At 57.1% G+C, this 27,166-nt stretch overlaps 2 protein-coding genes across 9 annotated transcripts in view; one reads left to right on the forward strand and one right to left on the reverse strand.

Annotated features, from left to right (window-relative positions):
• Positions 1-5,795, forward strand: part of RAD54L2 (RAD54 like 2) — a 67,811-nt gene extending 62,016 nt beyond the window's left edge. For 5 of the 6 annotated variants that reach the window (XM_051627385.1, XM_051627388.1, XM_051627386.1 and 2 more), the window contains one exon: positions 156-5,795. In XM_051627385.1, the coding sequence (XP_051483345.1) occupies positions 156-1,144 (989 nt within the window). In that variant the 3' untranslated portion in view covers positions 1,145-5,795. The remainder of the gene's footprint in view (positions 1-155) is intronic. The other variant, XM_051627392.1, reaches the window with a different exon arrangement.
• On the reverse strand, positions 3,163-26,991 carry LOC127388180 (semaphorin-3D-like). Of its 3 annotated transcripts, XR_007890331.1 has the most exons (19): positions 26,842-26,991; positions 16,143-16,348; positions 12,489-12,649; positions 11,703-11,765; positions 11,346-11,465; positions 10,922-11,024; positions 10,430-10,558; positions 9,950-10,095; positions 9,574-9,688; positions 9,353-9,422; positions 8,839-8,983; positions 8,534-8,756; positions 8,325-8,413; positions 7,900-7,941; positions 7,523-7,680; positions 7,197-7,261; positions 6,824-6,954; positions 4,794-6,739; positions 3,163-4,317 (listed from the first exon to the last, which is right to left on the reverse strand). XR_007890331.1 is itself a non-coding variant. In XM_051627394.1 (18 exons), exons 2-18 carry the CDS (start codon positions 16,264-16,266, stop codon positions 6,323-6,325), a joined length of 2,298 nt encoding a protein of 765 aa, XP_051483354.1. In that variant the 5' UTR covers positions 16,267-16,348; positions 26,842-26,991; the 3' UTR covers positions 3,163-6,322. The 3 variants fall into 3 exon arrangements, 2 of the variants coding, with proteins under 2 accessions (XP_051483354.1, XP_051483353.1); XM_051627394.1 differs by having other exon boundaries at positions 3,163-6,739; positions 7,523-7,677; XM_051627393.1 differs by having other exon boundaries at positions 3,163-6,739.
• Between the last annotated feature and the right edge of the window lie 175 nt (positions 26,992-27,166).

Here is a 27,166-nt window from a genome sequence, read left to right on the forward strand (position 1 = left end):
GTGTCTGGGACATGTTCCCTGGCTGCCTTCCATCACATCTGTGTTCAGAGCTCATCCCACAGTCTTCCCATAATATCCCCACCTTCCTTTCACCTTCCTGACCTCAGGTTTTTCAAGACTTTCCTTCTCAGCGTCCTCCATCTGCTTGTTTCCAGGCTCCCAGAGCTCTTCACTGGAGTCCACAAGCAATGGCAGACACAGTGCCTCATCACCACAGCTCCCCAGCGCTGAGGAGCTCACTCGGCCCATATCCCCCGACAGCCCCGAGATCATCAGTGAGCTGCAGCAGTACGCGGAGGCAGCGGCTGCCCGCGAGTCCCGGCACGGCTCTCCCAGCACCAACGCAGCGCAAGGACCCTCCGCTCGCACGGACAACGCACCTGGCCTGGCAGCCCGAGGAGCTGAGCAGCGTGTGGGCGTTCACTGCGTGGCTCCCTCTGTGTCCTCAGCCCTGCCAGCCACCAGCCAGCACGTCGATGCCCACTCGGTGTTGGACTTAAGGGGCAACAAGCGCAAGTCGACCTCGCCCTCGGCTCCGGAGGAGCAAGCCCGCAGGCAGCAGAAGAAGCGTCAGTTGCCATCGTCCGTGCAGCCCTACGAACACGGGTACCCCGTCTCTGGTGGGTTCGCCATGCCTCCTGTCTCTTTAAACCACAACCTAACCCATCCATTTGCCTCCCAACCAGGAAACTCCTTGTACATGGGCACTGGCTCCTCTTATTACCAGCTGCCCAATTTACTCTCAGACCCTCATCTGATGTTCCCTGTGACTACTGACCCTCTGCTGACAGCCGGCACCGCCAGCTCTTCTGCTGCTACCTCAGCCACCGCCAGCGTCCCCTCATTCATGCTAAACCCTTCTCTGACAGGGGTGCTGCCCAATTACTCGCTTCCCTTCACGCAGTCACTCCTGCCCGAGCCCAGGATGTTTGCTCCTTTCCCAGCCCCCGTCTTGCCTAGCAGCCTTCCCAGGAGCATGGCATCTGCCTACCCTGGCTACATGTCCCCTCACTCGGGTTACCCGGCCGGGGGCCTCCTTCGGTCCCAGGTGCCTCAGTTTGAACCCCAGGAGGTCCCAGAGGTGGGATGCAGCTCTAATGACGAGGACAAAGACGATGATGTTATAGAGATCACAGGGAAATAATGGGCCCAGCTCCTGCTCAGTGTCAGCTCTGCTAGGAGGCAAAAGTTTTGGGACCTTTTTGGGGGTCAGAATTTCCCCTCTGGGCTATGACGGTGGAGAAGGATGCAAAGGGTGTGGTGTGGGGGTTGTTTTGTTCTTTTCATTTTGTTTTATTGTTTTTTAGCTGTCAAGGATCTGAATTGTATTAGGGGCTGGGAGATGGGAGGGGGATAGAGTGGACCTAGAGGGAGGAGGGAAGCAGCAGTGCAAACCCTAGGAGTGCCTCCCCCTCCCTCCCACGCTCTGTCTGTCTGTCTGTCTCTGTTCTCTGTCTTGTCTGGAAGGGGGAGGCTTGATGTTGCGAGTCACTGCTCTTCTCAGGCCTGGAGACATGGGCTTGACCGCTGGCAGGGCCCAGCTCCCTCTCACATGAACTGCCTTATCTGTGAACTTCTCTCACTCCAGGAGGTGTGGGCCAGGGAGTGACTCCAACAGAGGTTGGGGATGAAGCATTTTTTCCAGGGAGGGACAGGGGGGCCTTCTATGTCGTGTATGTTGGGATGGGGGGGAGGGGGAATTGATGTAAAAAAGAAAAAAAAAAAAGAAGAAAAAAAAAAGAAAAAAAGAAAAAAGAAACAAAACACCCACAAGCAATTTGTCATCCTCTTCAAATTCACATGAAACTAGTGTGAGGGCTCCAGGCAGGCTCCTGCCACAGCAAGGAGAGCAGGGCTCTGCTGGGCAGCTTCCACAGGCCCTTTTGGAAGGTCTCATCCAAGGTAGGTTGGTCCCATGTGCCAGATGAGTGGAGCATTCCCAGATGTCTCGGTGGCTGTTGGAGGGGAATCAGGGTGACTTCCCGAGCTCCACGGCCCTGCCAGGCTGTGTGAAAGCCACACCTCACCCTGCCGTGGCCCACCAGATCCAGGGGTAGGTGGGCTTACTGCTGCTTCTCCGCTGCACCAGGCAGTGGAGAAGGTTGGGGGGGTACGCTGGACCCAGTGCCGCTTGCTGTTGAATCTGATTGGAGCAACTGCCCCCTGCAGAGAATCTCGACGTTAATTTATTTCATGAAGGCATAATATTTATTGTTTGGGGGACTCTTTCTTACTACTTTTAAATTAATTTCCATATTAAAAAAAAATAAAATGCTGGCCTCCATCACACAGTGGTTGCTTGTTGGGTTGTCTGTGTGGGAAGGAGCAGCTGGTTGACCAAAGTGTAGCCTAGAAGCAGGTCCAGCTGTGGAGACTGTCTGGATGTGCCCCATCGGGGGATCATGCCAGAGCAGGGAGGAGCTGCTCTGGGTGTTCTGCAGCAGCTGGAGGGAGGATGAAGTCCTCTTGTCATGTTGGTGCAGGTGGAGGAGCTTGTGTGGGAGCCTCCTGTGCTCTTTCCCAGTGATGAGGAGGTGCTGCAAGATGTGTGGAGTTGCCAAGGCAGAGCTCCTGCCAGGGAAGCCTTTCTCCAGGCAGGGAGTGGTGCCCAGCCCTGCTCTGCCCCACGGGTGCAGAGGCTGCCCCAGCCCTGGCAGCAAACATGCCACCTGCTTGCCATGGTGCCAGGGCTCCTGAGGAGGGGCTGGTCTACCCACACGCAGCTGGCCTGGTGAGTGTGACTGGGTGTGTGTGAACGTGCCAGGATGGAGGCTGGAAATCCGGGAACCTTGTCACGTCTGGGTATCAGCAGGCAGATGTGCTTCGTCTGTGTGGGATGTCTCTGGAGTGTGGCTGGGTCCTTGGAGCAGTGGTAGCTTGTAGGGGACCTACAGGGCCGTGGAAGCTGCAGTCACTGGTGTTTGCTGGGACCAACTGGATGTAGGAAAGGGCAGGATGTCCTGACATCCTTCATCAAAGGGGGTACTGGAAGATGGGGACCTCCCTTCCTGGGAGAGAGAGAGAGAGAGAGGTGTGTGTGCACACGTGTGTTACAAAAACATAATAAAAAATGTTATGGGGCTTTCCTAGTGTCTTTCTCTGTTTAATGGACATTGTCTGTCAAACATAACCACACCATTCATAGAAGCCTTAGATCAACAGTTTAGCTATGCAAATTATTTTAATTATTTTTTTTAAAAAACAAACATTAAAATAGTGCTTTCTTCTTTAACATATCCTAGGAGTTGAAAACCGAGGGGTTCTGAGCAAACTGCTGGACAACTTGTCTTTGGATGCACCATGGAAATAAAAATCAAACCCCCCCACAAAAGTAACAAAGCAAATTAACTGATGGTGTTCATGCAAGTTTCTCCAAAGACTTGACAGTGCTGCGTCTGTGAGTCATGCCCTCCTGTGCTCTGTATGTCCACCTCATGCACAACCGTGTGCCACTGATTGTATGACCAGCTTGCCCAGATGTCTCTTGCATCCCTGTGAGGCTGTCAGTTTTCCGGTGGATTTGGGGAACGGACCTAGGCAAGGGCTTTCCTTGTCAAGAGTAGCAAGTGTTGAGACCTGTGGGGATGTGGGAGAGGCTGGAGCATGAGTAGACCCTCACCAGAGCCTTGATCCTCACTGGTGGTGGTCAGGGTAGTGGAGCTCATCTGAAAGGCCCTCCTGAGTCCTCTCTGAGTGGGGCTTTTTTTGTGGCTGTGTGTTGAGACAAAGCATGGAGATTCGTCTGGGGACGGTTGGCACCGTGGCTCTGGATGTGGTACCCTTTGCCTTGCCAGGAGAGCAGGCCCTGGCATGTCCCCATGCTGCTGTCTGAAGTCCTCCTGAGGGTTCCTGGCATAGCCCAAGCCCAGTGGCCATAGAAGATGGAGGCATCGGGTGCTTGGCTGCCAGAGGGCACACACTTTGTGCTGGGAGCCAGCTGGAAACCTCCCTGTGTCAGGGTGAGAAGTGAGAGCTCTCCTGGCTCCTGTGTGGCTGTGGTGGCTTGGAGACCTCTGGCTGCCCCCCGGTGGTGGGGCTGTCCCTGGATGCAAACAGCTGCGAGGAGCTTCCTCTCCCTGGCAAATACCCATGGATGGGACAACCACAGCATGGTGCCCTGAGCACAACCCCAGCCACCCTCACTGAGTGTGGTGTGGTGTGGTGTGGCACTGCTCCACCCCACACACTGCCCCCCTTAACAAGGGGCTGGGTCTGCTCTTCTGAGAAGTGGTTGCAGAGTTAGCTGTGATGTCCTGACCATGGGGCTCCCATGGGGGCTGGCAGAGACTGGGGCTGCTCCAAGGAGACTGGAGGTACCTGTGGAAAGGACTTCCTTCACCCCACAGAACCTGTGTGGGTTATCCAGGGGCTTTCAAAGTCGGGGGACCTCTCTGAACCCCCTCCCATGGGTCTCCCTCTAACCCCTCATCTTCCCTCCCCCCCCAGCCTTTTTTCCTCTTCAGCACATGGCTCTTGTGCAGAGAATCTGGTCTTGATTTTCCTGAGCCTGGAACAGGGACTTTCACTGCACGGGTTAAATTTTTCTTTTGCTGCTGGATTTCTGTCTCCAAGTGACTGGACGGAAGCAGCTGCCAGTTCCCTGCAGGGCTGCGGGTGACAACAAGGAGAACAGTGCAGGACTCTCTGCTGAGGATTTTTGGACACTAAAGTGGATTTTTTGAGCACTAAAATGGAATTTTGAGCACAGCTGAGATGCTGGGGCAGAGCCACATGGGCCTCAGGTGAGCCAGCTGCCTCCTACATCAGCACCCAGCCCTCAGCCCTTCCCTTACCTGAGCGTCTCCTGCTCCTGGGGACAGTGGGGGTACTGCTGTGGGACATGGTGGCACGGGGAGAGCTGAGGCTGCTGTGTGCCTTGGTCTCTGGTCTTGTTGCTTGCCTACCCATGTGGCTTTTGAGGCCAGGTGGGGGCAACACAGCCCAGCCTGGCCCATGGAGGATCTGTTCCACTTTTGCCCCCAGAGTGCCTGGGAGGTTGGCGGCTTGGCTGTAGTTACTCACAGAAAGCAAATATTCAGGCAAGCAAAGGACGGGATTTCCATGGGGCTTCACCAGGAATTATGTATCTTTTGGCTAAATGATGTCAGCAAATGGTGGAATACAAGAGAATTGCTCTTGGTTTGTGGATGGCCAGAAGGAACAAGTACAGCAAATACTTTCACAGCTGGTGTTTCTCATCACTCTGGGATGAATTTTGTTAATCCAGTCTTGGAAGGACCAAGGGGGGAGGGCTGGGGTGGGGGGCAGAGGCTGAAAGGGGAACATAGTCCAGCTAGATGACAGTGAGGGTGATGGCTCCTTGCAGCTGGAGTAGAGCAAGTGCTCCCTTTGAAGGGCTGATGGTGCAAGCTCGGGTGAGCAGCCTCTGCCACCTCCCAGACCACCACCACCACTGCTGCTGCCTGGCTCCCACTGTGGTGGCACCCGGCTTGGAGCTGGAGTCTTTGGCAGATGCAGGGGAGCCTGAAGGAATCCATCGCTGAGTCTCATTTTGGGCTTTCTGTTGTCTTGGGGTGCTTTTCTGTTTTATTACTGCCTTAGTTTGTGGCCTGTCTTTTTGTGGTTGGAAAGAGGAGTCTTGCTAGCAGGGTGGGTCGGTTGGTTGGCCCCACGCATGATCATGTGCTTCCCTCTTCTCTCTGTCGAATGGGATGTGCTTGTCTGGTCTCCCAGAACAGAGACTTTGAACAATTTGTTGTTTATATGATGTATTTATTTTTACTTGTGTTTCATGTCATTTTTTAAAAAAAATAATAAATTGTAAGTTGGTATAACTGCCTGTTGGTTCTTTTTTTTTTTTTTCCTGGTAAAAAAAAGGTTAAAATTTTAAAAAGCCCTGTGGTTTGAAGCAGATGGGAGCTGGGCTGGGCATGGGCATCTCTGAAAATTGAAGGTGCCCAGTTGCTTCCAGAGGCATTTGGACTCTCCAGCAGCTTCAGGGGTGTCCATGGCAGGGCCAGGTGCTGCCAGGTGTTAGAAACCATTTGTGAGAGCTGGCTATTTCCCTTCTCTGCCTTCTGTGCTTACTGCTGCTGGTAACAGCATTAAGGGCTAGGGGAAAACAAGGAGAATAAATACTGAGCAGGGTGTAAGTAGCTTTGAGCCTCAGGGCACCAGAGCGGGCTGTGTGCCCCGCAGGTGCACGGGGAGGCAGCGGGGCTGGCAGGGCTTGAGGTAGTAACAGCGAGGCGTTTCTGCACAGGGAGCTGGGAGGTGTCTCGGAGCTGATGCCCAAGTGCCGGGAGGGCCCTGTAGAGAACAGCAAGAGAGCTGTGGGGCTGCTCCGGGCCCCTCTGCCCTCTCACAGGGGCTGCGGGTGCCTCCGCACGCGGCCGTTCTTGCTGTCCGGGGATGGGTGCTGCCACTTCTGGTGCCAGGCTCTCTGCCGCTGCCGCTCCTGCTGCCGCAGGGCATTGCAGTAGGCATCCAGGCTGGTGCCCGGCGCCCCCAGGGCCCGCGGGAACCCCTTGTAGCCCGGGTACAGGTCAATGTGGGGTCGGGGGCTCTGGTGGGTCCCTCCCAGCTCGGCCCCTTTGCTCCGTTTGTAAGGTGGCACCTCCATGGCTTCATGTCTGATGACTCTGAGGCTGTATCGGGTGAGGGGCCGGGAGAAGGAGCGTTCCACAGCCTGGCACTCGTAAGTGCCCACGTCCTCCCTTGCCAGCTGGCGGATCAGCAGCCCCTGCTCCAGCACCAAGAAGTGCCCATTGTTCCTGACCTGGGGCAAAGGCAGAGCACCGCAGGTCAGTCCCCGGGGACAGAAGCAGCCCTGCGCCTCATCCCCACTGCCATGTCCCCTTACCTCGCTCAGGGCCATCTCCTCACCGTGCTGCACCACCCACCGGATGGTCGTCTGCGGGGAGCGCGCCAGGCACTCGAGGAAGGTTGAGTTCTTCTCCACCCCAAAAATTAGCTTCTCCACAGCAGTGGTCCCTGCACAGGGGACAGAACAGAGGAAAGGGTGAGTACCTTGCACATGAGCGGGGTGACAGACAGGGAGGGAGGACAGCAGGGAGCATTCAGCACATGGTTGGTGGCATGGGGTCTGCAATGAATGGTGCTAGTGGACACCGGTTTCCCAGCACCGTGCTGTTGACCATCCTGGTCATTGCTGACCCTGAGCAGAGCTGGCTGCCTGCCCTGGGGCTACTGGAGGGGCTGGGGATGGCTCTCACCCTCTGAGGTGTCCTGGCACTGGCTGAGAGGGTCAGACTTCAGCACATCCTGGCAGCGGGCACGTCTGTGGGAGAGCAAACAGGGCTGTCGGATGGCACCCAAGTAGGCTTTGGGGTGGTACCTGACTGGGCTGTTGGATGGCACCACCCTGGGCTGTGGAACCCCACTGTGGTAGAGCACCCAGGGAGAAGGGAAGGGCTGGGAGACAGACAGGGTAGCAGTAGGGGTCTGGACTGATGGATAAAGCTCCAGGGATGGCATTTCCCTGCTCCAAATGCCATCCCTTTGTATAGGGACAACAGGGCTGGCTTGGGCAGATGCTTACCTCTTCTCGGTGAGCAGGTGAGGGGCACAGGTCTTGCTGTCCCAGGTGCAGTAAGGGTCCCTGGCTAGGCAGCAGTCCATGCAGGTTTTGCCATAGAGCTCGCAGCGGTACAGGGAGAGCTGGAGCAGCCCGTGGGTGCTGCTCACAAACAGCTCCTGCTGCTCAGGCAAGCAGAACAGCATCAGTCAGCACCCCCAAGCTGGGAAACACACGAAGTGGGGGGCAGAGCCTGCCACCCCCCAGGCTACCCTGGCTGGAGCCCATTCCCTAATGTCCAAGCTCTGAGGCCAAGGGACACAGGCAGAGGGGCTGGGGCCAGGTGCCCTCTGTTCCTTGTCCCTCGACTGGTTTAGAAAGAAGCAGGAGGGAGGACTCACCCTCTTCGGTGATAACTTCATGTCCAGGATGGGAGAAGGTACCTGGAGGGGAAGGAGAGGTCACTGCAGCTGTGTTGGCCCCTCCTGGATGCCCCAGCCTGCCAGTGTGGCTGGGCTCCTGGAGTGGCAGGGTGCCAGGGCCTGGCTCTGCTCCCTGGTCCCAGCTCATGCTTCTCATGGCAGCAGCCTGGGCAGCCTACCCTGTCAGCCCCAGGGACTGGATGGGCAGATGACTTGGCTGCCACCCCCTTGGCTCCCCTCTGTGCTAATGGCATCTCCTGCTGGTCAGGGCAGGTGGGGGCCACCAGCTGTGAGATGAGGGAGTGCCCTGATACAGGACAGTGACGTGCTGCAGGAGCCTGCATGGGGGATGCCACTGGGAGCGAGGAGGCTGCATGGTCCAGCCCAGCTATGGCCTCCCGTACCTTGGTGACGCTGATCTCCTCCAGGCTGATCACCTCAGTGCCACGGCTCACCCCACCAGCCAGCCCCACCTTCAGGACTTTACCTTCATCTGTAAAGGCAGTGGTAGAAGGAGCTGTCAGGGCTGGGAGCCACCGAAGCCAGCAGGACTGGTGTCCTTGATGAGCTGCCCGGTGGTGACAGCACCCTCAGAGCCAGGGCGAGTTCCCACCTGTGCCAAGGAAGAGCACGTCGTAGTGCCTGCTCTCCGTCTCCAGCCTGTGCACCAGCAGCCGCCGCAGCCGGTAGGGGACGTTGACCCTCACCAGGATGGGCTGGTGGCCCTGTGGGTACACGGGCTCCCACATCAGCTGGTGGCTGCGCATGAAGCTGATCACCTCATCGGGGAAGTCCTTGGTGGACCGCAGCAGGGGGTCGTACGTCTCGCTGGGGCACTGCGTGGCAATGCGGGGAGACCACGTCAGGGCCAGGCCAGCCTGTCCTCCTCCCATCCCACCCTGCCCACCAGCCCCTTACCGTGCCAGGACGAGGATAGGGGACACGCCCCTTGTATTCCACCCAGCGGTAGTCAAATCCCTCCTTGTGAGCAAAGGGGCCACTGAAGGCAGCTCTCACAGCAGCCATGGAGTAGATACAGACAGCAGAGCCACTGAAGACACCACTGCAGGGGGGACGTGGGGCTGTCAGTGTTCCTGCTGGTCCATGGGGGACAGGCACATGCACACCCATGACACTGTCCCCTGCCAGCCCCCAGGTTGTGCACAGCAGCCGGGGGGTGACAGGGATCCCCTTGGCACAGCCAGGCCAACCTCAGGGGCAGCTGGCTGTGCTGATGCCAAAGCTGGTGGTTTGGCAGACGAGCTGGTGAACCAGCAGCAGGGAGAGCAGTGAAATGGCTGGTGGCCCTTCTTCTCCCAGTTGGGTGCTCATCCTGCTCTTCTCCCTGCCCAGGGCTTCCCATGGGGAGCACTGTGAGGAGCTGGGGGCTGCACTGACCCACAACACAGGTGCTAGCCAGAGCTTTGCTCACCTGGAGACAGTGAAGAGGCCAAAGATGAGAGGATTCTGGGGGTCTCGGGTGCGGAGAAGGAAAACATCCTCTGCAAAGAGACAGGTGGAGGGTGAGACCCCCAGGATTTGGAGCACTGGTCACAGGGATGTGGGTGGACAGCCTTGGCTGGCCATCTGGGGTGAAGGGGAAGGAGCAGCCATGGCAGAGCAGTGTTGCTGCTGAGCTGGCTGTGTACTCACCCAGCTGCTCAAAGTGGGTCTCGGTGCCCTGGGGCCCAGGTATGGAGCACACCAGGCGGGCCTTGAGGAACGTGCTCCAGCGGTTGATGAGGCTGCGCTTCCCTCCTACATCGTTCTGCCACACACCAAGACCTGGGCTCAGCCCAGCATCTCCAAGCATCCCCTACCAAAGCCTTCCCCACCACCACATCCTACTCCATCCCCACCACCACATCCTACTCCATCCCCACAGTGAGACACCCCTAGACCTGAGCCCTCTGCTCTGTGGTGGGGGTGGTGACAACCTTATGTCTTGTGTTGCCCCTGTGGCCCAGAAGAGGTAAAAGCCCACCTGGTAGGACATCCAGCCATGGCATGCTGGCCTTTGGTGACTGACCTTGCAGACCCGGGCCACCCTGGCGTGGATGTGCCGCCGCTCCCACTGCCCAGCTTCCATGGCTGTCTCACGGAAGAAGATGTAGACCTTGTCATCGTGCGAGTTGTAGGTATCAGGGATGGCATAGGCGCCAACAAACGCGGGCTCTGTGGGTGGAAAGAGAAGCACATGGCCATGGGCCCTCTTCCAACTGTGTTGTGCTGCTCTTGGAAGCCCTTGGGAGCAGCATGAGATGCTGAGGGTACACAAGGTGCCCCATGGAGACCCCACTGCCCAGAAGGTAGAGCCCACATTTTGGTGCTCAGGCACCAAGAGAGTGTGCTGAAGCATGGGTCCCACCAAAGGCTTCGTCTGAGCTTCTCCTCATAGAGGTGAAGGCCTGAAAGCTCTGCTCTGAGCTCTGGCTTCAGTACTGGCCCCAGGCTCTCCCCAGCAGGCATGAGAGCCTCTGCATCCCATGGGTCCTGCCTGTGCTCATACCATGTAGCCAGTGGTCCTGGTTCTGCTCTGTCCGGATGTAGCTCTGCTCGGCGCCGTGGACCCAGGTCCGGAAGAAGGCAGCGCTGCTGCCCATGAAGTCACTGGAGGTGCCCGAATAGAGCTCCCCATCTGTGTAGTCAGAGGGGAGAGTGGGTGGGTTTGGTACCACTGCTGGAGGTACCCCGGCACACTGCTCTGTCCTCAGAGGCTTGGGGAGGGTGGAGGTGGCACACCCTGGCTGGGAGCCTCCTCCAGACCCATGACCCAGCACAGCTTCTAGCCACCATTCTGCCTCATCAGTCCACAGTGGTGGGAGCAGGTGGGTAGGCTGGTGGCACCACACCCCCCATGTGCCTTCAGAGAATCAGTTTTTCTGGTTGGAAAATACCTTTGAGATCATGGAGTCCAACCATTAACCTAACTCTGCTGACTCCAGTGCTAAACCATGTCCCTCAGCACCACATCTACATATCTTTTTAAAGAGCCTCTTACCAACAAGAAGTCCTGTGAAGGGTTCATGGGGGCTGTAGGGGCACCGTCCTCGCCCTGATTCCAAGGAGTGGGTCACTAACCGCATGGCTGGAGCCCCAGGACCCTGATAGAGCCAGAAGGGAGATGTCAGCCCAGGGGGAGGCTGGAAACAAGCTGGCCACGTGGAATAGGCTGGAAAGGAGGCTGGTGAGCTTAGCTCTGCAACCAGACAGTCCCCCAGGGGGGCTGCCAGGACCCTGTCTCTTCCCTATGGGTCACACTGGCACTGCCAAGCCAGGGATGGTTCTTGCCACACACAGCAAGGCCACGGAAGGGTCAGGGACTGCACTGGGCTGGCTGACCCCACTCCCCACACCCTGGGGCTCCCTCTGTCCTCCACCCTCTGGGGTAGAATCTTGCCACCTTCTGCAGTGGTGCTCCTCACCTTCCCCCTGGCTCCCAGCTGGATGAAGGCACAGACAGGCTGGTAGGAGCCAGTCCCACAGGCGAACACATGGGTCCTGTTGAAGGGCTGGAGGAGGCGGATGAAGTTGGCACACTCCGTCTGCTCGGGGGGAGATGGTTGTGAGTGGGCTGAGCTCAGGTCTGGGCACTTGTGCCCAGCCCCATGGCATGTCTGCCAGGGATGCAGGAGCCTGGCCAGATCCTGCCCTGGCCAGGTAGCAAACTGACAGCCTTATCTCAGTGAGCTTCAAAAGCCCCCTTTCTGGGGGGATGTGGGTGTTCAATATTTATAGTAAGCTGCAAAAGGCATGAGCCAGGGGCTGCTAGTCCTGCTTACCTCCACGTTCTTCCCCGCCAGCTGGCAGTGTTCCACCTGCTCCCTGGAGGCTGGCCAGAAAATCTGCAACACAGAGTAGAGACCCCACCAATGCCACCCCTGCTGTCCTTCACCTCCTGGGGCAGCACTGGTAGGAGTGGGCTTGGCCAAAAGGCACTGCCAGGCTCAGGAGGACACAGGGCTGTTCTGCAACTGGTCTGACACCTTTGGGTCCCCACGGCCCACCCAGCTCACTGGGCAACCTGCCAAATAGGGTCAGATCAGCTCTGGTGTGGGGACAGAGCCTGGGTGGGACACGGCACGCCCAGGAGGCAGGCAGGCTCCCTGGACCCCAGCCCATGGGAACACCAGGCTGCGGCGCCTGGACGGGCTGTTCTTTTGTTGGGCCTGGGCCAAGCACCTTGCCAGCAGGATGTCTTGGGATGACATTACTGGGCTGGAGTTGTTCAAGTTCTTGCAGCAGCAGCAGGGACTCAATGTGACAGCAGGGCTATGGGCACTGCCCTTCCACCTTGCCCAGGGTCCACCCAGGTCTCTTCTCCTGGCCAAGCTGCCCTGTCCCTCCCTGGTGTCAGCCCATCCCCATGGGGCTCAACACCGCCAGGGATGGGTTGACCCCACTGATTGGGACATCCTGGTGTAAATGTGTCCCTGGTGACACTAGAACAGCCCAGCCGGGAGCACATCCACCTCCACGCCCCGGCACTGGAAGGAGGAGCAGCTCCCGGGGAGGAAAAGAACAGCCTGGCCAGGGTCACACTCACACCCTCCTCCCAGCACACTGACCTTCTCAGGCTCTCTGCTGGGATGGTCCAGGTGGAGCAGGAAGATGTGGTTTTTTGCTCCCACCATCAGCCAGGCTCTGTCTTCATCCACCAAGAGGGCTTGGAAATCCAGCCCATCCCCAGAGGCCAGCAACAGGTGAGAGCTGTTGGATTTCAGCAGATCTGAGGAGCACAAAGTAGGAGAAAGAGAAACCAATCCATGAGCAACTCAGTGAGCAGGCAGGGGTCCTGTGCTCCCCCTCACCAGGACAGCTCTGCCTCCCCAGCCCTTCCCCAAAGGAATGCAACTCTCCTGCCCCTGCCTCAGCAGGAAAACACCACCCTCAGTGCCCCAAGCTCATAATGAAGCCTCCTCCCGCGAGCCATGCTGGAGAAAACTGAGTCACTCTACAAAGACAAGAACTACCCTGGCCTTGCCCTGGGCATGGGGCAGAAGAGAGGTCAGCCCTAGAAGCCTGGGCTGCTCAGCTTCCACCTGCCTGTCAGATGAGCTCTTGAAGGCCCAAAGCCTCTGCACCCAGAAATCACAGGGAGAAAGCTGAGAACACAGGAGACTGCCCCATCCCTGGAAGTGTTCAGGACTAGGTTAGGTTAGATGGGGCTTGGAGCAGCCTGGTCTAGTGGAAGGTGTCCCTGCCCATGGTAGGGGATTTGGAACTAGATGATCTATAAGGTCCCAACCCAAGCCAGTCTGAGATCCTGTGACTTTATGAAAATCACGTGGATTGAAGCAGTGTGCCAGGAACAGGAGGAGGGAAGCTGTCAAGGGGAGCTGGTGCTGGCTGGTGTGGTTGGGATCACAGGTGGGTGTGCAGCCCCAGGCACAGGTGGGGTGTACGTGGGCACGGGCAGGACTCTGCTCAAAGGGGCCCGGCTGACCCGGCAGATGGTGTCTCTCTTCCTTCCCCCCAGTTTCCAGGGCAGAGGGGAAGTGGGGCCAGTGCCTGGAAGCTGGAAATGCCACTGACGTCTGCTCATCCCCACGGGGGAAGGAGCTGCTGGGCTGCAGGCGGCGGGCAGGGTCCCTGCCCGGATCCAGGCTGACGCAGCCGGGCTCGCTCCCAGCCAGCGCTTCCTTCTCCCCTTCCGCCAGGGTCAGAGCTCCAGTTACTGTGAGAAGCAGATCCTGCTCTGCCAGGAGACTCTTCCAGATGTGTTGGGGAGTTCCTGGCATTCCCACAAAAATTGTGCACACCCTCACTTCGCTCCCTATTATTCCCAAGGGGTGCCATGGATATGGAACAGATTTCCAAACCTTTTCCTACCAACTAAATGGGATTAGCAGCTGCATTCCTGTCCCTACCTGGAGGCCATTGTCACCACTGGGTGTTATTCATTGCCCACCTTCCTGTACCTGCCAGTGCTCCCAGAACCTGCCAGGCATTTGATCCAGCAGCAGCTGAGGGGTGGCTGCACCCGTGAGCAACAAGCTTCCTCTCCTTTGTCTTCATTATCTCCCAAGGTCACGGTGTTTTTCTTTACTGTTGGGACTGCTATAACCGCCTCATCCCATCCATCATCTCCGCGTGCCCCTGAGCCACAGCATCCTCAGTGCTGGGTGACCCTGGGCTTCCTGGGGTCACAGCCCGGCTGTGCTGGGGGGCTGCCCTCTCCCCTGCCCCCAGCCTTCAGACAGAGCAGACCATACAGGAGATCCCTGAAGCTCAGGGGAAGCTTGGTGCTAAATTGGGTTCCAGCCCCTCACTGGCCGCTGGCTGACAGGACATGTGCCAGGGCAGCTTTTGTTGCCAATAACCAGAGACCCACCAGCCTCCCACACTCCTGAGAACTTGCTGCATGGTGATGGCTGCTGGGTCCTGCCTGGCTGGCCTGGCCACGGGTGATAGGCTGGAAGAAGACCCATTTGCCACCTCCTGGCTATGCCTACCCAGAGTTATGGCTTGAGAGGAGGTGGAAGGTGCGTTGGGGTTCACTGCAGAGCTGCACTGCTGCCTGGCCTGAGGACACAGAGGCTCAGCTCGGGGCAGTGCAGGGCTGACCCAGCTCACCTGCAGGCTGTGAGTGCCTTGTTATAAACCTCCTCACCTCCTCAGCAAGATGGGAGTTGCTGCTGCTGTTCCTGGCCCTGTGCCCCCTGCCCCATCCTTCCTTTGCTCTCCCAGCCTTTGGTGCAGTCACTTCCTTCTCACGGGGCTGCCTGCGTCTCCTCCCCTGCCCCCAGGGCCCTGCCTGCCTCCCCCATGCTGGGATCTGAAGGCAAGGCTGAGCCCATAGGCAGATGCTCAAAGGCCTCCTTTTATTATTTATTTTTTCTAAGGGTTTTTAAACCTAAACTTCTCAAGGCATTGTGTCCTTGAACCTGCCCAGAGCTGTCCGTGAGTCACATCCCCTGCCATTGTTCACATTGTCCTTGAGCCCTTCTGAGGCTGGGAGCTTCCTCTCCTGCCTCTGCCCAAGACTTGAGGGCTTTTGGCATGTCTGGCCCCAGCACACAGAGGGGCTTTGAAGTCAGCAACCCCTCTGTACCCTGTCTGCCCCAGTAACTCTGCTCTGCCTCCTCCAGCTCCAAGGAAAGGCAGACCCAGCCCTGTGTTTCCGAGTTGGGCTATCAGCAGGGACCATCTCCCTGCAGGGATATCCTGCATCTTCTGGGAGGTCCAGCCCCCTCCAACCACAAGCTGGGGGCATTTTTCCACTGCTCGGGGAGCAGCTTCCCAGGGTGATGGAGCAGAGCAGGAGGCTGGCCCCAGAGCTCTGAGCGCAATGCCCATGGGAATGCTACACTGCCACCTCAGAGATGTGGAGGTTGAACTCTGCCAACTGCCATGTTCAGGGCAGCAACAGGAATGTGCTGAGGTCTCTGTCCTTCAAGCCACTTGCTCTTTTTCACATAGGAGAAGCTAAAAGCAGGTAAATTGGCTAAGTCCATGCTGCAAGTCCATGGCAGGATGACCAGGTGCTGGCCTAGCAGGGCTCTGCTCTAACTGTTCAGGTCACTCCTCTGCAGAGACCCTTTCCCTGAAGATTCCCTTTTTGCACTTCCCTGCTGGGACACACACTGTGCTACCTGTCAGTCTGCTCCTGTTGCATCTTTAGATGGCTGAGAAGAAGCTCTGGCCTTTGCATCAGGCATGAGAAGAGCAAACTGTGCCTGCCCTGAGGAGCTCATAATCTAAACAGAAAGACAAGTGCAGGGGGAAGAGTAAAACACAGCAGGAAAAAGATCTGTACAAGGAATTAGCCTCTCCTCAGCAGGCAAAGAGGGGTGAGGGCTGGAGGGTTGGTCTGGGGCTGGACTGTGCTGGTGGGAGGCAGGTGAAGGGGCCGGCAGCTCAGTCCCCATTGCACAGTGAGTGTGAAGGCTGCCCAGGTCAACTCCAGCCCAGGACACGTTGTGAGATGCCCAGAGTGACTCTGAGCCGAGGGAGGCATCGCTGCTGACCCGGCCTTGCACTGAACCAGGGCAGGGTGTTCCCTGCTCAGCCCGCTCTGCTGCCGGTGCCTCCCCAGGGGCCGCGCTCGGGGCCGCAGCCGCGAAACATCCCAAGGGCCCAAGGCGTTAAGATGCTGCAGCCACCACGGCAGGGCTGCTGCCCTGCTCCCCAGTGCCCTGGCCTCCCGCTCCGCTCCCTGCCCGCGGGATGCTCTCCCAGCCCTCCCAGGCAAGGTGCAGCCCCCAGGGCAACCCCCTTACCTTTGTACGGGAGGCGAAGGCGCGGGACGTGCTGCTTCCAAGCTGTGCTGCTGCCCGGCTGCTGCAGGAGGAGGCAGAGGAGAAGGCTGGCGAGGGGCAGCCCGCGGCCGGGGGGCACCTGCATCCTGGGGCTCGGCAGCGGGGAGGGGGCAGCTGGCCCCTCACAGCACCATGGTCCAGCGCCGAGATGCCACCTCTGATACCAGCTGCAAGCAGAAAAGAGGAGAGGCTGCACCCCAGTGGGCTTGGGTGTGGGTCAAGACCCCCCCCGTCCCTCTGGTCCCTGGCTAGGCAGGGTGCTCCAGGGATGACAAGTGGTGCCTCAGCAGGTCAGCTTGTCAACGGAAGACCTAAAGCCAACCTCCTCGTGGAAAGGAGCCACCAAGAGCAAGTGTCCAGCCCCTCACACAACCACAGCACTGCAAAAGGAGCTGTGGGTGCTGTGCAGCCTGCTTGGGGAGGGGGGGGAGGTCACAGCCACGGCCAGCAAGGCAGAGGCTGGGGATCCTGCAGCCCCTGTCACAAGTGCCTGGTCAGGGTTTATCTGAGCAGAGAACCCACTTGCTGCCCAGAGCCAGGGCCACCCCTGCCTGGGCAGTGCAGGCTCAGGGGGACAAGCTCTGACTAACTCCCCTTCTTGCTGTGTTGTAAGTTCTTTCAGTCCCATGGCTGAAAGATTTAGAATGAGCTTTTTGGCTCATTCCTGGCCAGAGCCTCTTGGCTCAAGGAGTGGGGTATTTCTGCCACCCTGGTGAAGCCCATGTAGGAGGGAAGGTGCAGCCAAGCCTTTCCAGCTGCCTTGGTCTCTGCCTTCCACAAGAAGGAGCACTTGGCTCTGCTTTGGGAGGAGGTTTTGGGCTGCTGGAGTTGGGGTTTGCCAGCAGACAGGAGCCAGCAGCAGCTGGTGCCGGGGCATGGGAGCAGCTCCTCTCCTTTCCCTTCCCTTCCCTGCCCTCTCATCACAACCTGCAGTGCTCCAGAGCATCCCTCCATCCCGGAAGACCTGGCACCACCCTGGGGCCTGGATGTGACCTCAGGGTGGAGGCTGTACTGTTTTCTGTCTGTCCTTGGCTTGGGACTGCTCTCTGAACCCATCTACCCCTTTCCTGGGCAGGAAATTTTTGACAGGCCAGCCACTGCCTGGGGAAAAAAATCAAACCAAAACCAAACCAAAACACCCCACAATCTGATGGGTTTATCTGGGTTTAAATCGCTTGTTGCTTGACAAATTGATCATGGAGAGTGTGGGTTCCCAGGTAAGAAGTCCACCAGCCACCCTGGGGACCTGCTAACAGGCAGTGCTGCCCTCCCTTCCCCCACAAACACCTTCCAAGGCAACTTTCCTGTGCTGGGGATGCTCCAGCAATAATTTTAGCTCTTCCCCATGCTCAGTTGTCTGCAGACAGGTCTCCCAGACCCATTCTGCTGCTGGTGACCATGCCCAGAGTGAGCACTGCTGTCCTGGGGGTCATCACAAGGACGTGCCTGGGATTTGACATGGAATATTGTTGGGGTTTTTTTTGCCAACATGCATTCAGTTGCCAGAAGACTTGGGAAAATGCTGGCCTTTAATTGCAGCTTTCTATAAATGGAGCAGGGCCTGTGCTAGGCTTAGGTTTGGAGTAAGCTGGCTCTGGGAGGAACCTTTCATGACCCGGTGCTCCAGGGGATGCCAGGGCGGGTCAGGATTCTGCAGATGGCAGGCAGGGCACTGCTCCTGCCTGTGGGACATGCTCCTTCTTGGCCATGGGGCCAGCTTTAGGGATGCTTTGCATGCCAGCAGGAGGGGCCAAGGCAATGGGGGAGCTGTGCATGCTCCCACGGACAGCTCGGTTGTACCCGCGCCTCATCTCCTCACCCTGGGGCTGCCAAGGGCAGGTCGGATGGTGGCAGGAGCAGCAGCCACAGCAACCCAGAGCCCTGGCAGACCTGGTGGCAGGGTCAGAAAAAATTAGGATCTTGCTTGAGGGGCTAATAGTGGCTAAGCAAAGAAAAAAAGTCAGAGGAAATTTTCTAGTAAGGCTTACACCAAGCCTCCAGGGCTCCCCACAGTGGTGCCCAGGCAGTGGTGAGGGACTTGGCATGTCCATCCCAGCTGAAATCCCAGCAGCAGCTCCCACCTGGGCTGTGCCTGCAGCCCCTGGCACAGGAGCATCCCAGTCTGTGCCAGTCAGAGCAGGGACAGTGGGGGAAACGTGGTGGGGTCATGTCCCCTGCCTGTAAACCTCTGCCTGAATCTGCCTGGAGGTGAAGAGCTCAGGAGAGTCTGAGTTTACACTCAGAGGGGGAGCACGGGTGTCTCCTGGATGGAAACAAGCTGCAGATGATGAATCCAGGGTTAAATTAAACACTCCCGACAGCTTTAAATAATCAACTGTCCGGAGCTGCAAGTATTTCTATCTCAGTTTGGAGAGGGAAGTGCTGATGAAGGCAGGCTGCTGGGTGAGGGGATATCTGGGGGGTTAAGATTTCATGCTCTGGGCACCATGGGGCCTGGGGGGAGCGTGGGTGATTGCAACCCTGTTTTGGGAGGCTGGCAGTCACCAGGAGTGCCTTGGTGTGGGAGGCACAGGTGGTGACAGCCACCTACAGCACTAGGCTGACTTTGTGCCAGCTGCCCAGCAGATGCCCTGGTTCCAGTGGTTATCCTGTGCCCTCCCTTCTCTCCCCTTCCACCAGTGCCCTGCAAAAGTCCAGCAGGCTTAAGACACTGGGCTGTCATCTAGATTTACCATTCCATGGCATGGCACTGAATTTTTCCTTCAGAAACAAAGTCCCCTGGAAGGTCTTGCTAGAGCAGCCCAGGGAAGAGCCAAATCCCTCCTGTTTGAGACATGTGGGTAGGGGAGGAAATTGCTTTATCCATGAAAACACCAATTTCCTCCTGATAATGCCTGGTTGCTGTGATGCAGCAAACAGTGTAAAACAGCCCGAATTTCAGAGGGGGAAGGGCCCTGGCAGTGGATTTCTCAAGCTATGCATTATCTCCCGAGAGGCAAGAGTATGCTGAACTCCAGCTCCTCAGCCATCCTGCAGCTACCAGCACCCTTCGGCAGCTCACCATGTGCTTCACCACTTCCACAGCCCCCATTGTGTCCCAGCTAATCCCCCCAGGCTATTTGCAGCCTAGTGCCTTCTTCAATTACAGGCAGGGCTGGCTGGGCCATGGGCAAGGGGTGAAAAGCTGACTCCTAACAGCTGGGGCACCTCAAAGGATCAATAGGGGGGAAGGAGAGGAGCTGCACCCTGTGTCATTCCTTTGTTCATGGACTGGCACTGCCCATGTCTCCAAAGAAGCCAAATTCTGGCTCCCAGACCTGAGCCTCACACTCTTGATACTATTCTCTCCCAACAGAAGCCCTGGGTGTGGGTGATCTCCTCTCTGCCACCTTTGGGAGCTGCAAGAAATTAGTCTCCAAAGCAAAAAAACCAAAACCTGAACGGCAAAGCCAGGCAGCCAGCAAGGGCTTCAGGCAGGCAGGACAGCTGTGCCCTGCCATCAGGGAGTCTCTTCCCATTCCATGCCTTCCCACAGCCCATCTCTGCATGCACATCTGCACGTTGGGTGTCTGCACATGGTGTGAACACCTGGAGCTGTGGGTCGTGGGCCTTGGCACACGCCTCTGCCCATGGCTGTTCCTTTTCCTAGCACCCTGCCTGCCCCTCCTCCTGTGCTCAGGCAGGCACAGACACCCTCCCTGCCCAGCCTGGGGCTTTGGCTGCTCCCCTCCAGCCCTGCAGGATGATGGATGTCCCAGCAGCTGCAGGGAGAGGCAGCTGTCATCCTTCTCCAACCAGGGGGGGCAAAGCCACCGAGTGGGCTCTGCTCCCTCCCTGCCTTCCCCCAGAGCTGGGGCAGGCCCGACACCAGGAAAAGCCTGTGGTGCTGAGCTGCTGGTGGGACAGGGATAGAGGTACAGGATGCTCCTGAAGTGTGTCACACATTGGGACCACAAAAGCCAGCACCAGAGCTTGAGTGGCACTGGGGTGTCACGTTGTGCCCTACAAAACGGATGAACCGCTCAGTAACACAGGCCTCACGAGCTCATGCAGAGCCCCAGGGATGGAGGGGGAGCCAATTTGGAGGGTTTGAAAGGAGGAAGTGTTCAACAGCAGAGCAAGGCTGAGGTTGCTCAAGCTTGGCCCATGTTTCTCTGCCACTGCAGAGCAGGGCTGGCTAAGGGGCTCCCTTCCAGCCAGGACATCTCCCAACAGCCTCCCATGCTCCTGCATCCTTAGATTAAAGCCCATGATCACAATCAGTCCCTGCTCACCCTTCCTTACCAAGCTCTGTGAGCAGGGAGGAATGAGTTCCAGTTGCTGCTGGTACACTGCAGCCTGTCAGCCCTGCCAGGCTGGGAATGGCAACGGGGCAGGGACAGCTCTGTGGGATGGCTGGACTGGGGGGACTTCATCACCTGTGGTGACACAGGTGTGACAGCTCTTTGTTCCCTTTTTCACACATGCTGGTGCGCAAACACTCCTGATCCCTGAGACCTGGTGTCACATTAGGCACACTCCAGCTGCACTGCTGCACAAACAGACCTGAGCCTCTGCAGCTGACTGTCCTCCTCCCCTGCTGTACAGACAAATCCATCTCCATCCCAAGCTGTGATCTGCCCGGCCGTGCTGCCCCAGCAGAGCCCAGCTGCCCCTGTCCCTCTGCAGACAGTTTTCTCTCTGCTTGGGGCCTAGGCAGGCTCCTTAACTTTTCAGGGGGGGAGGGGGGTAAACCTTTATGTTTGGAAGGGCAAATACAGCACCTCCTCTAATGGTGTTTGTCTCCTTGAAGTTTCAGTATCTTAAGGCACACTCCAGTTGAGACCACATCCTTTGAAAGCAAGTGGGGAATTGCCAAGCTCAAGGCTGGCCAGGATATTTAAAAACTGTTTATGAAGGGATAAGGAGCTGGCTTCACTTAACATCTTGCTAATCCCTTCCTCGGGAGATTGTTGGCTCAGCCCCTACCTTTCCCTTGCTACTGAGAGAGAGGTGAAGCCTGCTCTGGCTTGGCTCTGGGTCTTGGGCTGGGAAGGTGACCCAGCAGTTGGTCTTGTCTCACTGCATGGTGAGACAGTGACAGCACAGTGCCTGGCAGGGTGCTGGGAACAGTAAGGGGCATGCTGACGGGCTGGATGGGCCCATGCTTTCAGGCAGCAGGTCCCACAGTGCTTTTCTGTGTTCCTGAACATCCTACTTGAGCCAGGCAGTGCCAGTTGAGTAACCTCCACCATTCCTGCCTCTGGTTCACCCCAAGGGGGTGAGGCATGTCCAATGTTCAGAGAGAGCTGAATGGAGAAGCAGAGCAATTGCACCCTGCAAGTCTCCTCTTATCTAAAATGCTGCCCAAGTACATTTCCAGTGCCACTGAACTCAGCAAATATACCTTGGGAAAAACCTAGGCAGCTAGGGACGCTGTGCACCCTCCTGCTCTCTCCTTGCCGTACCACTGCCACACTTCAAGGCCTTCACGTCTGCATCCCTGGTACAGAGCCTTTTCCAGCACCCTCACCCAGAGCCTGTTGCCACCTTCAGCTGCCAAGGCATCTTGCAACAAACCTGCACCGTTTCTAACACCCATTTCCTTCATTCACAACAGGATTCTTTCTCCTGGTTGGAGACATCATGTGGGTTTGCTCAGCCCCTCTCAGAGACCTGCTGGCTTCACCACATTTCCCCAGCTACGATCCTGAACCATTCCAGGTGGGAACAAGCTGCGAAGCACCTGCTCTGCTGCTCAGTGACCTGGCTCATCCCGTTCACCACCCCCAGCCAGCGACACGGCTGCTGGTCACCCTCCCAGGGCCTCTGTGTCACTGTCCCAGCCAGGCCACGGGCCTCCCCTGACACTTGAAAGCTCCGCAGTGTTTTCTTTCCATCCCGGGATGCCGGCCCCGGCTGCGGCGCTAATTGGAACAGGATGGGCAGGCGTGGGGGTTGTTGCTGGAGAAAGTATTTTAATGAGGCTGGAGGGTGGCTGCCCTGCTATCTGCTTCTTCTCAGAGCCTCTTGGCTGGGCTCCTGGATAATCACTGCCAGGATTGCCAGGAAAGCTCTCTGGATTGCTGGCCTCAGACCCCTGCAGAGCACCACGCTCCGGCAGCCGGCTCCACGGACCACCCTGTGCTCCAGCGCTGCTGGCGTGGGGACCACAGGCGTGTCCCTCAGCCTAGGAAACACCCTGCACAGGGGGTTGCCCAGGCCACGCTGCTGCCCCTGTGCAGGGTGTTTCCTAGGCTCAGGGAGGCTGGGGACGATCACCAGGACACTCACCCCACCCGGCTGCTCCCTCACTCTTGCCCGGGAGCCAGCGGGTCAGCTCCAGGCTGAGCTGAAGCTTGAAGGCACATCTGGCAGGGGCTGAAGCAGGTCAGTCACCGATCGGCTGCTGTAGCTTCGGTGCGAGGGGAGGTGGGGGAGCTCTGCAGGCAGCAGCACCCTCCGAGGGAGGCAGCTCCCCTTGCTGCCTGGGCAGCACAGAGACAAACCAGCCCCAGGGATGGTCACAAGTGGAGGTACCTCCTCACAACATGGATCCCTCTGCCAGTGTCTCCAGCTGTCCAGCATGGCCCAAAACCAGCCACCATCACACACCACAGCCAAGACACTCCTCGCAAGACATATCCTGCCTGTCCAACCTCCATTTCATGTGAAGGCCTCTCAGTCCTCCATGTACTCATCTGCAGTGCCTCACTATGTAAGACCGCTTTGGTTGTCAGCCTCCAAGTGTGGAGCTGAGATGTAGATCAGAGAATCACAGAATGGTTTGGGTTGGGACCTTAAAAATCATCTAGTTCCAACCCCCCCCGTCATAGGCAGGGACGCCTCCCACTAGACTAGGTTTCTCCAAGCCTCATCCAACCTGGCCCTGAACACTTCCAGGGATGGGGCTTCCACAGCTTTGCTGGGCAGCCTGGGCCAGTGTCTCACCAGCCACACAGGAAAAAATTCTTGCTAATATCTCATCTGAATCTCCCCTCTTTCAGCTGGACTCCGTGACCTGCCCGTGGCCAAACAGGAACCATAGCAGGGCAGGGATCAACTCCAAGAGTCCCACCTTCTCCAAGTAGCAGAGCATCCTCCTGCAGCACAGAACAAAGCTCTGAGAAACCTTGGTGCTGATCCTGACCCTACCACCACCCGTGCACAAGGGAGCACGTAGCAGCAGGTGGTGGCAGAGCTGTGGGATCACACACCGTGGGAAGACCAGCTCTTCCCAGTGGACAATGGACAGATTGAAACCAAAAGTCCTTTTTTTCCCCCCCCTCCCCCGTTTAGCACCACGAAGTGCTCCAGCCAAATGAGCTGACATCAGTGATCTCCTCCTGGAAAATGGGGAGATCAACCTGAACTTGGCGGTGGGAGAAGCCGGGCGGTTCCTGCGCACAATACATGGCAGCTGGCCAGTGTGCAGGGCAAGAACAATGACCCCACATGGCTTGTGAAGGGCATTGTTTTAGGGGAACCATATCCTAGGGAGGCTCCCAAGTCCATAACTGTGCCTCGTGCTGTATCATTCTGCTGGCAGAGCCAGGTTGTGCCAGCCCGGAGCACACACATGGCATGACTGCAGGTACAGCAGAGCTGGGGATGGACTGGGGAGTACTCAGGGTCTCTGAGCATGAAGTTGGCAGAGTCCAAGTGTCCTACTGTGCTCACATCAGGGAATAATAAAGATTTATCCTGGCTAGGGATATGGAGTGGTCCCTCCCAGGTACCAGGAAATCTCTGCCATTGTGGAATCCCCGACTGGTTTGGGCTGGAAAGGAGCTTAAAGATTATCTAGTGCCAACCCCACTGCCATGAGCAGGGACACCTCCCACTAGACCAGGTTTCTCCAAGCCCCATCCCACCTGGCCCTGAACACTTCCAGGGATGGGACAGCCACAGCTTCTCTGGGCAACCTGGGCCAGGGTCTCACCAGCCTCACATGAAAGAATGTCTTCCTAACATCCAATCTAAATCTCTCCTTTCAGTTTGAAATTGTTCTGTCATTCCTCGGCACCTAGTTACAGGTAAATGGTGGATTGTTACAGCAGATGGAGAGGCCACGGGGAGCTTGCTGGGACCAGAGGGGCCCAAAGGTGAGACCTGGGCCAGAAGAGGTAATGCTGCTTATTCTCCATCCTGGTGCAGCAGCTCCTTGTCCCTTGAGCAGGGTGAAATGGGTCCCCCTGGGCAGAACCCCTTCCAGGGAAAGGCTCCTCAACAAGAGCAGGTGAGGCTGGGTATGTCCCCCATTCCCTAGCCAAAAGCCATTCCCAGCTGCCCCCAGGGCCAGGGGGTTACTCAGCTGACTGGTCTCTCTGTCTTCACTTTCAACACCAGGTTTGTAACTGCACGAGCCAGTGCCCCTGAACACCTAATTACCCCCTGCTCTCAAAGCTGCCTCTCACTGTAATCCCAGCTGGAATGGGGATAGACTGAGCTTGGAGGAAGAAGCAGCTCTGACAGCCCAGCAGCCAAGGTTTACAATAAATCTTCATCCTTTCTGTAAACAGCCCCTGAGAGGGTGTCACAGGAGCTCAGCAGAGATGGAGGCAGCCAGAAATCCTGGCTGGCCAGAATATCTGCCAGGCTTGGTTAGAATATCTGGCTCAAGGGCTTGGTTTGGCAAAGAGCATAATTAGCAGTAAGTCCTGCTGAGGACCCCAGGCTTGGCTCCTGCTCCCTCTGCTTGGCAGCCTCCCTGCCATCACATCTCCTTCAGCAACTTGAGATGTCAGCCTGTGGCAACCCCTCTCTGACCTCCTCACACAACCACACTGGTATTTAGGAGAACAACTTACATCCTTGGGGGTTTCCTGTTTAATTCTCAACCTAAGGAACCAGAGACAAAAATCCCTGTCTGCATCCTTGTGGAATTCAGTGAGATTAGATTAGGGATGAATTCTTCCCATATTTCTTATAGAGCTGATATCTCTGCCCTAGCTTTCAAATTGATTTCCCTATCCCCAGCTCATAAATCACACAGATGTTTGAGTCTCTGTCATTTTCAACACCATTAACTCAGCAGGAGAGACCTATACCTTACAGCAACCCACCAGGTCAAGTCAGTGACCCACCAGGGCTGCCAGACCCCCCCTCCCTTTGAAGGCTGTGTGAGGACTGGCTGGTGGAAAGCTGCAACAAGTTCTGCTGGGCAAAGGGAACACTCCCGGTGGCTTGTGGGCAGGTCACGTGGCCACCATGCATGCAGGATGGCTGCAATTTGGTGACCAACTCTCCTAGAGCACTTCCCCCTCTTCCCTTGGGCATGGGGCTGCATAAAAAATTGCTGGTTTCCAGCTTAGCAGCAATTCTGTGCTGATGCTCAGCAGCCAGATTAATGCAGTGGTTCCTTATGGGCAATAAAACACTTACATATAAGAAAATACTTCTTTACTCTGAGGGCAACAGAGCACTGGAACAAGATACCCAGGGAGGTTGTGGAGTCTGCATCCCTGGAGACATTCAAAACCCACCTGGATATGTGCTTGTGTAATCTGCTCTAGGGGGTCCTGCTCTAGCAGGGAGGGTTGGACTAGGTGATCTCCAGAGGTCCTTTTCAACCCTGACCATTCTGTGATTCTGTGAACTGAACACAGCAGCAGCAGCAACCCGAGGCCTGGGGCTTGCACCCTGCCTGTGAAATGCCTCCCAATGATCTCCAGGGGACAGTGCATCCCCTGGCCAGGCTGTCCTGTGCCATGCACACTGGCAGGAGTCACAACTCACACCAGAAGCAGTCTTATTTCAAGGATAGGAAGAAACAACCCTCTTTGTCTTAACTGAAGTTCTTCAAGTGCTTTGTTACTTGCTTCTAGACAAAAACAAACATTCAGGCTTCTCCCACCCTCACTCTGAGCATCACAACCCCATTGCACTGAAACAAGGCTCCTGACTCCCAGCCATCTGTACCCAGGCTCTGCAATGCTTCCCAGCAGAAGGATCATCAGTCAAAGGACTCCTTCAGAGAGCACCCAGCATTTCTCAGGCTCTGTTTCTTTTCTACCTGCTATATTGGACATCCTGAGCTTTCTGAGAGCTCAGGCATTGCAGAGAGGGAGGTTTAACATGTCCCAGCTGATTTCAAGAAGCCTGACCTGGGGACAATTCCCCCCCGTGGGCTGTTTTTTCTCCTCAGACCAAGGCTGTCACAACTGCTTGGAGGCAGTTGATTGATGGGTGGATGGAAATCTTACAAAAGCTGTCTTTGAGCAGTGGAAAAGTCCCCACCACAGACTAGGCATTTAGTGACAATCTGGTCAATATGGGCTTTTGGGCAGTTCAACCTTAGGAGCAAAGCAGACCATCAAAGCCATCGAGCCTCAGAAAAACCAGCCCTGGAGACAGGGAGCTTTTCCACAGTGGCAGAACCTCCCACAACTCAAGTTAAGGCGTTAATAGATAGAACCATAAAAGATGATTACCACAAAATTCTCATTGCATACTATGGCAAACTGAGTGGCAGAGTAAGCTTTGCCATCTCTGTAAGAGCTGGGAAAAGACCAGTCACTCATTAATTACTGTGTGCATCGATGCAAATGAAGCAGCCTGTGGAAGCAGACAAGTTTGTAACGGGTCAGACCCGGTTCTGCCGCCCGGACTGAGCGGCTCCCAGTGGGAAGGCCACCCCAGTTGGTTGTCCCCAAAGCAGCGTGGTCCAGCCCGAGCTACAAAGCTGATCAACAATGAAAATCCCCTCTGGGCTACTCACCAGGCACGGAGCAGCAGGTCCCGGTGGCCAGCAGCCCTCCTTGTGGCCAGCCCGCAGCTTCCCCGCACAGCCCGAGCCCCGCAGCCTGCAGGGAGGAGCCGGGGGTGGCAGCCGGGGGTGGCAGCGGGGTCAGCCCCTCATGGATGAAAGCAGCCCAGGCTGCCGGCAAGACCTGCGTCCCGCTCCCCGGGGTGCGGGGCCGGATCCCGGGCAGCCGGTGCCATCTAGTGGCACACGGAGCGGTGGGACCGGGGCTTCCCGGGAGCCAGGGCCGAGTCGGGCGGCTTCTTGTGGATCTACCAACACAGGAAGGACACGGAGCGGT

This window comes from Apus apus, chromosome 9, assembly GCF_020740795.1.
Source record: "Apus apus isolate bApuApu2 chromosome 9, bApuApu2.pri.cur, whole genome shotgun sequence".
Taxonomy (NCBI): domain Eukaryota; kingdom Metazoa; phylum Chordata; class Aves; order Apodiformes; family Apodidae; genus Apus; species Apus apus.

Bases quoted from the DNA above. Each gene is read 5' to 3' on its own strand.
- LOC127388180 (XM_051627393.1), bottom strand. From the start codon at position 16,266: ATGCAGGTGCCCCCCGGCCGCGGGCTGCCCCTCGCCAGCCTTCTCCTC. The intron at 11,466-11,702 runs GTAAGCAGGACT...CCCCCCGAGCAG, and splicing joins TGGCGGGGAAGAACGTGGAG to ACGGAGTGTGCCAACTTCAT. The intron at 8,414-8,533 runs GTGGGAACTCGC...CTGCCTTTACAG, and splicing joins CGTGCTCTTCCTTGGCACAG to ATGAAGGTAAAGTCCTGAAG.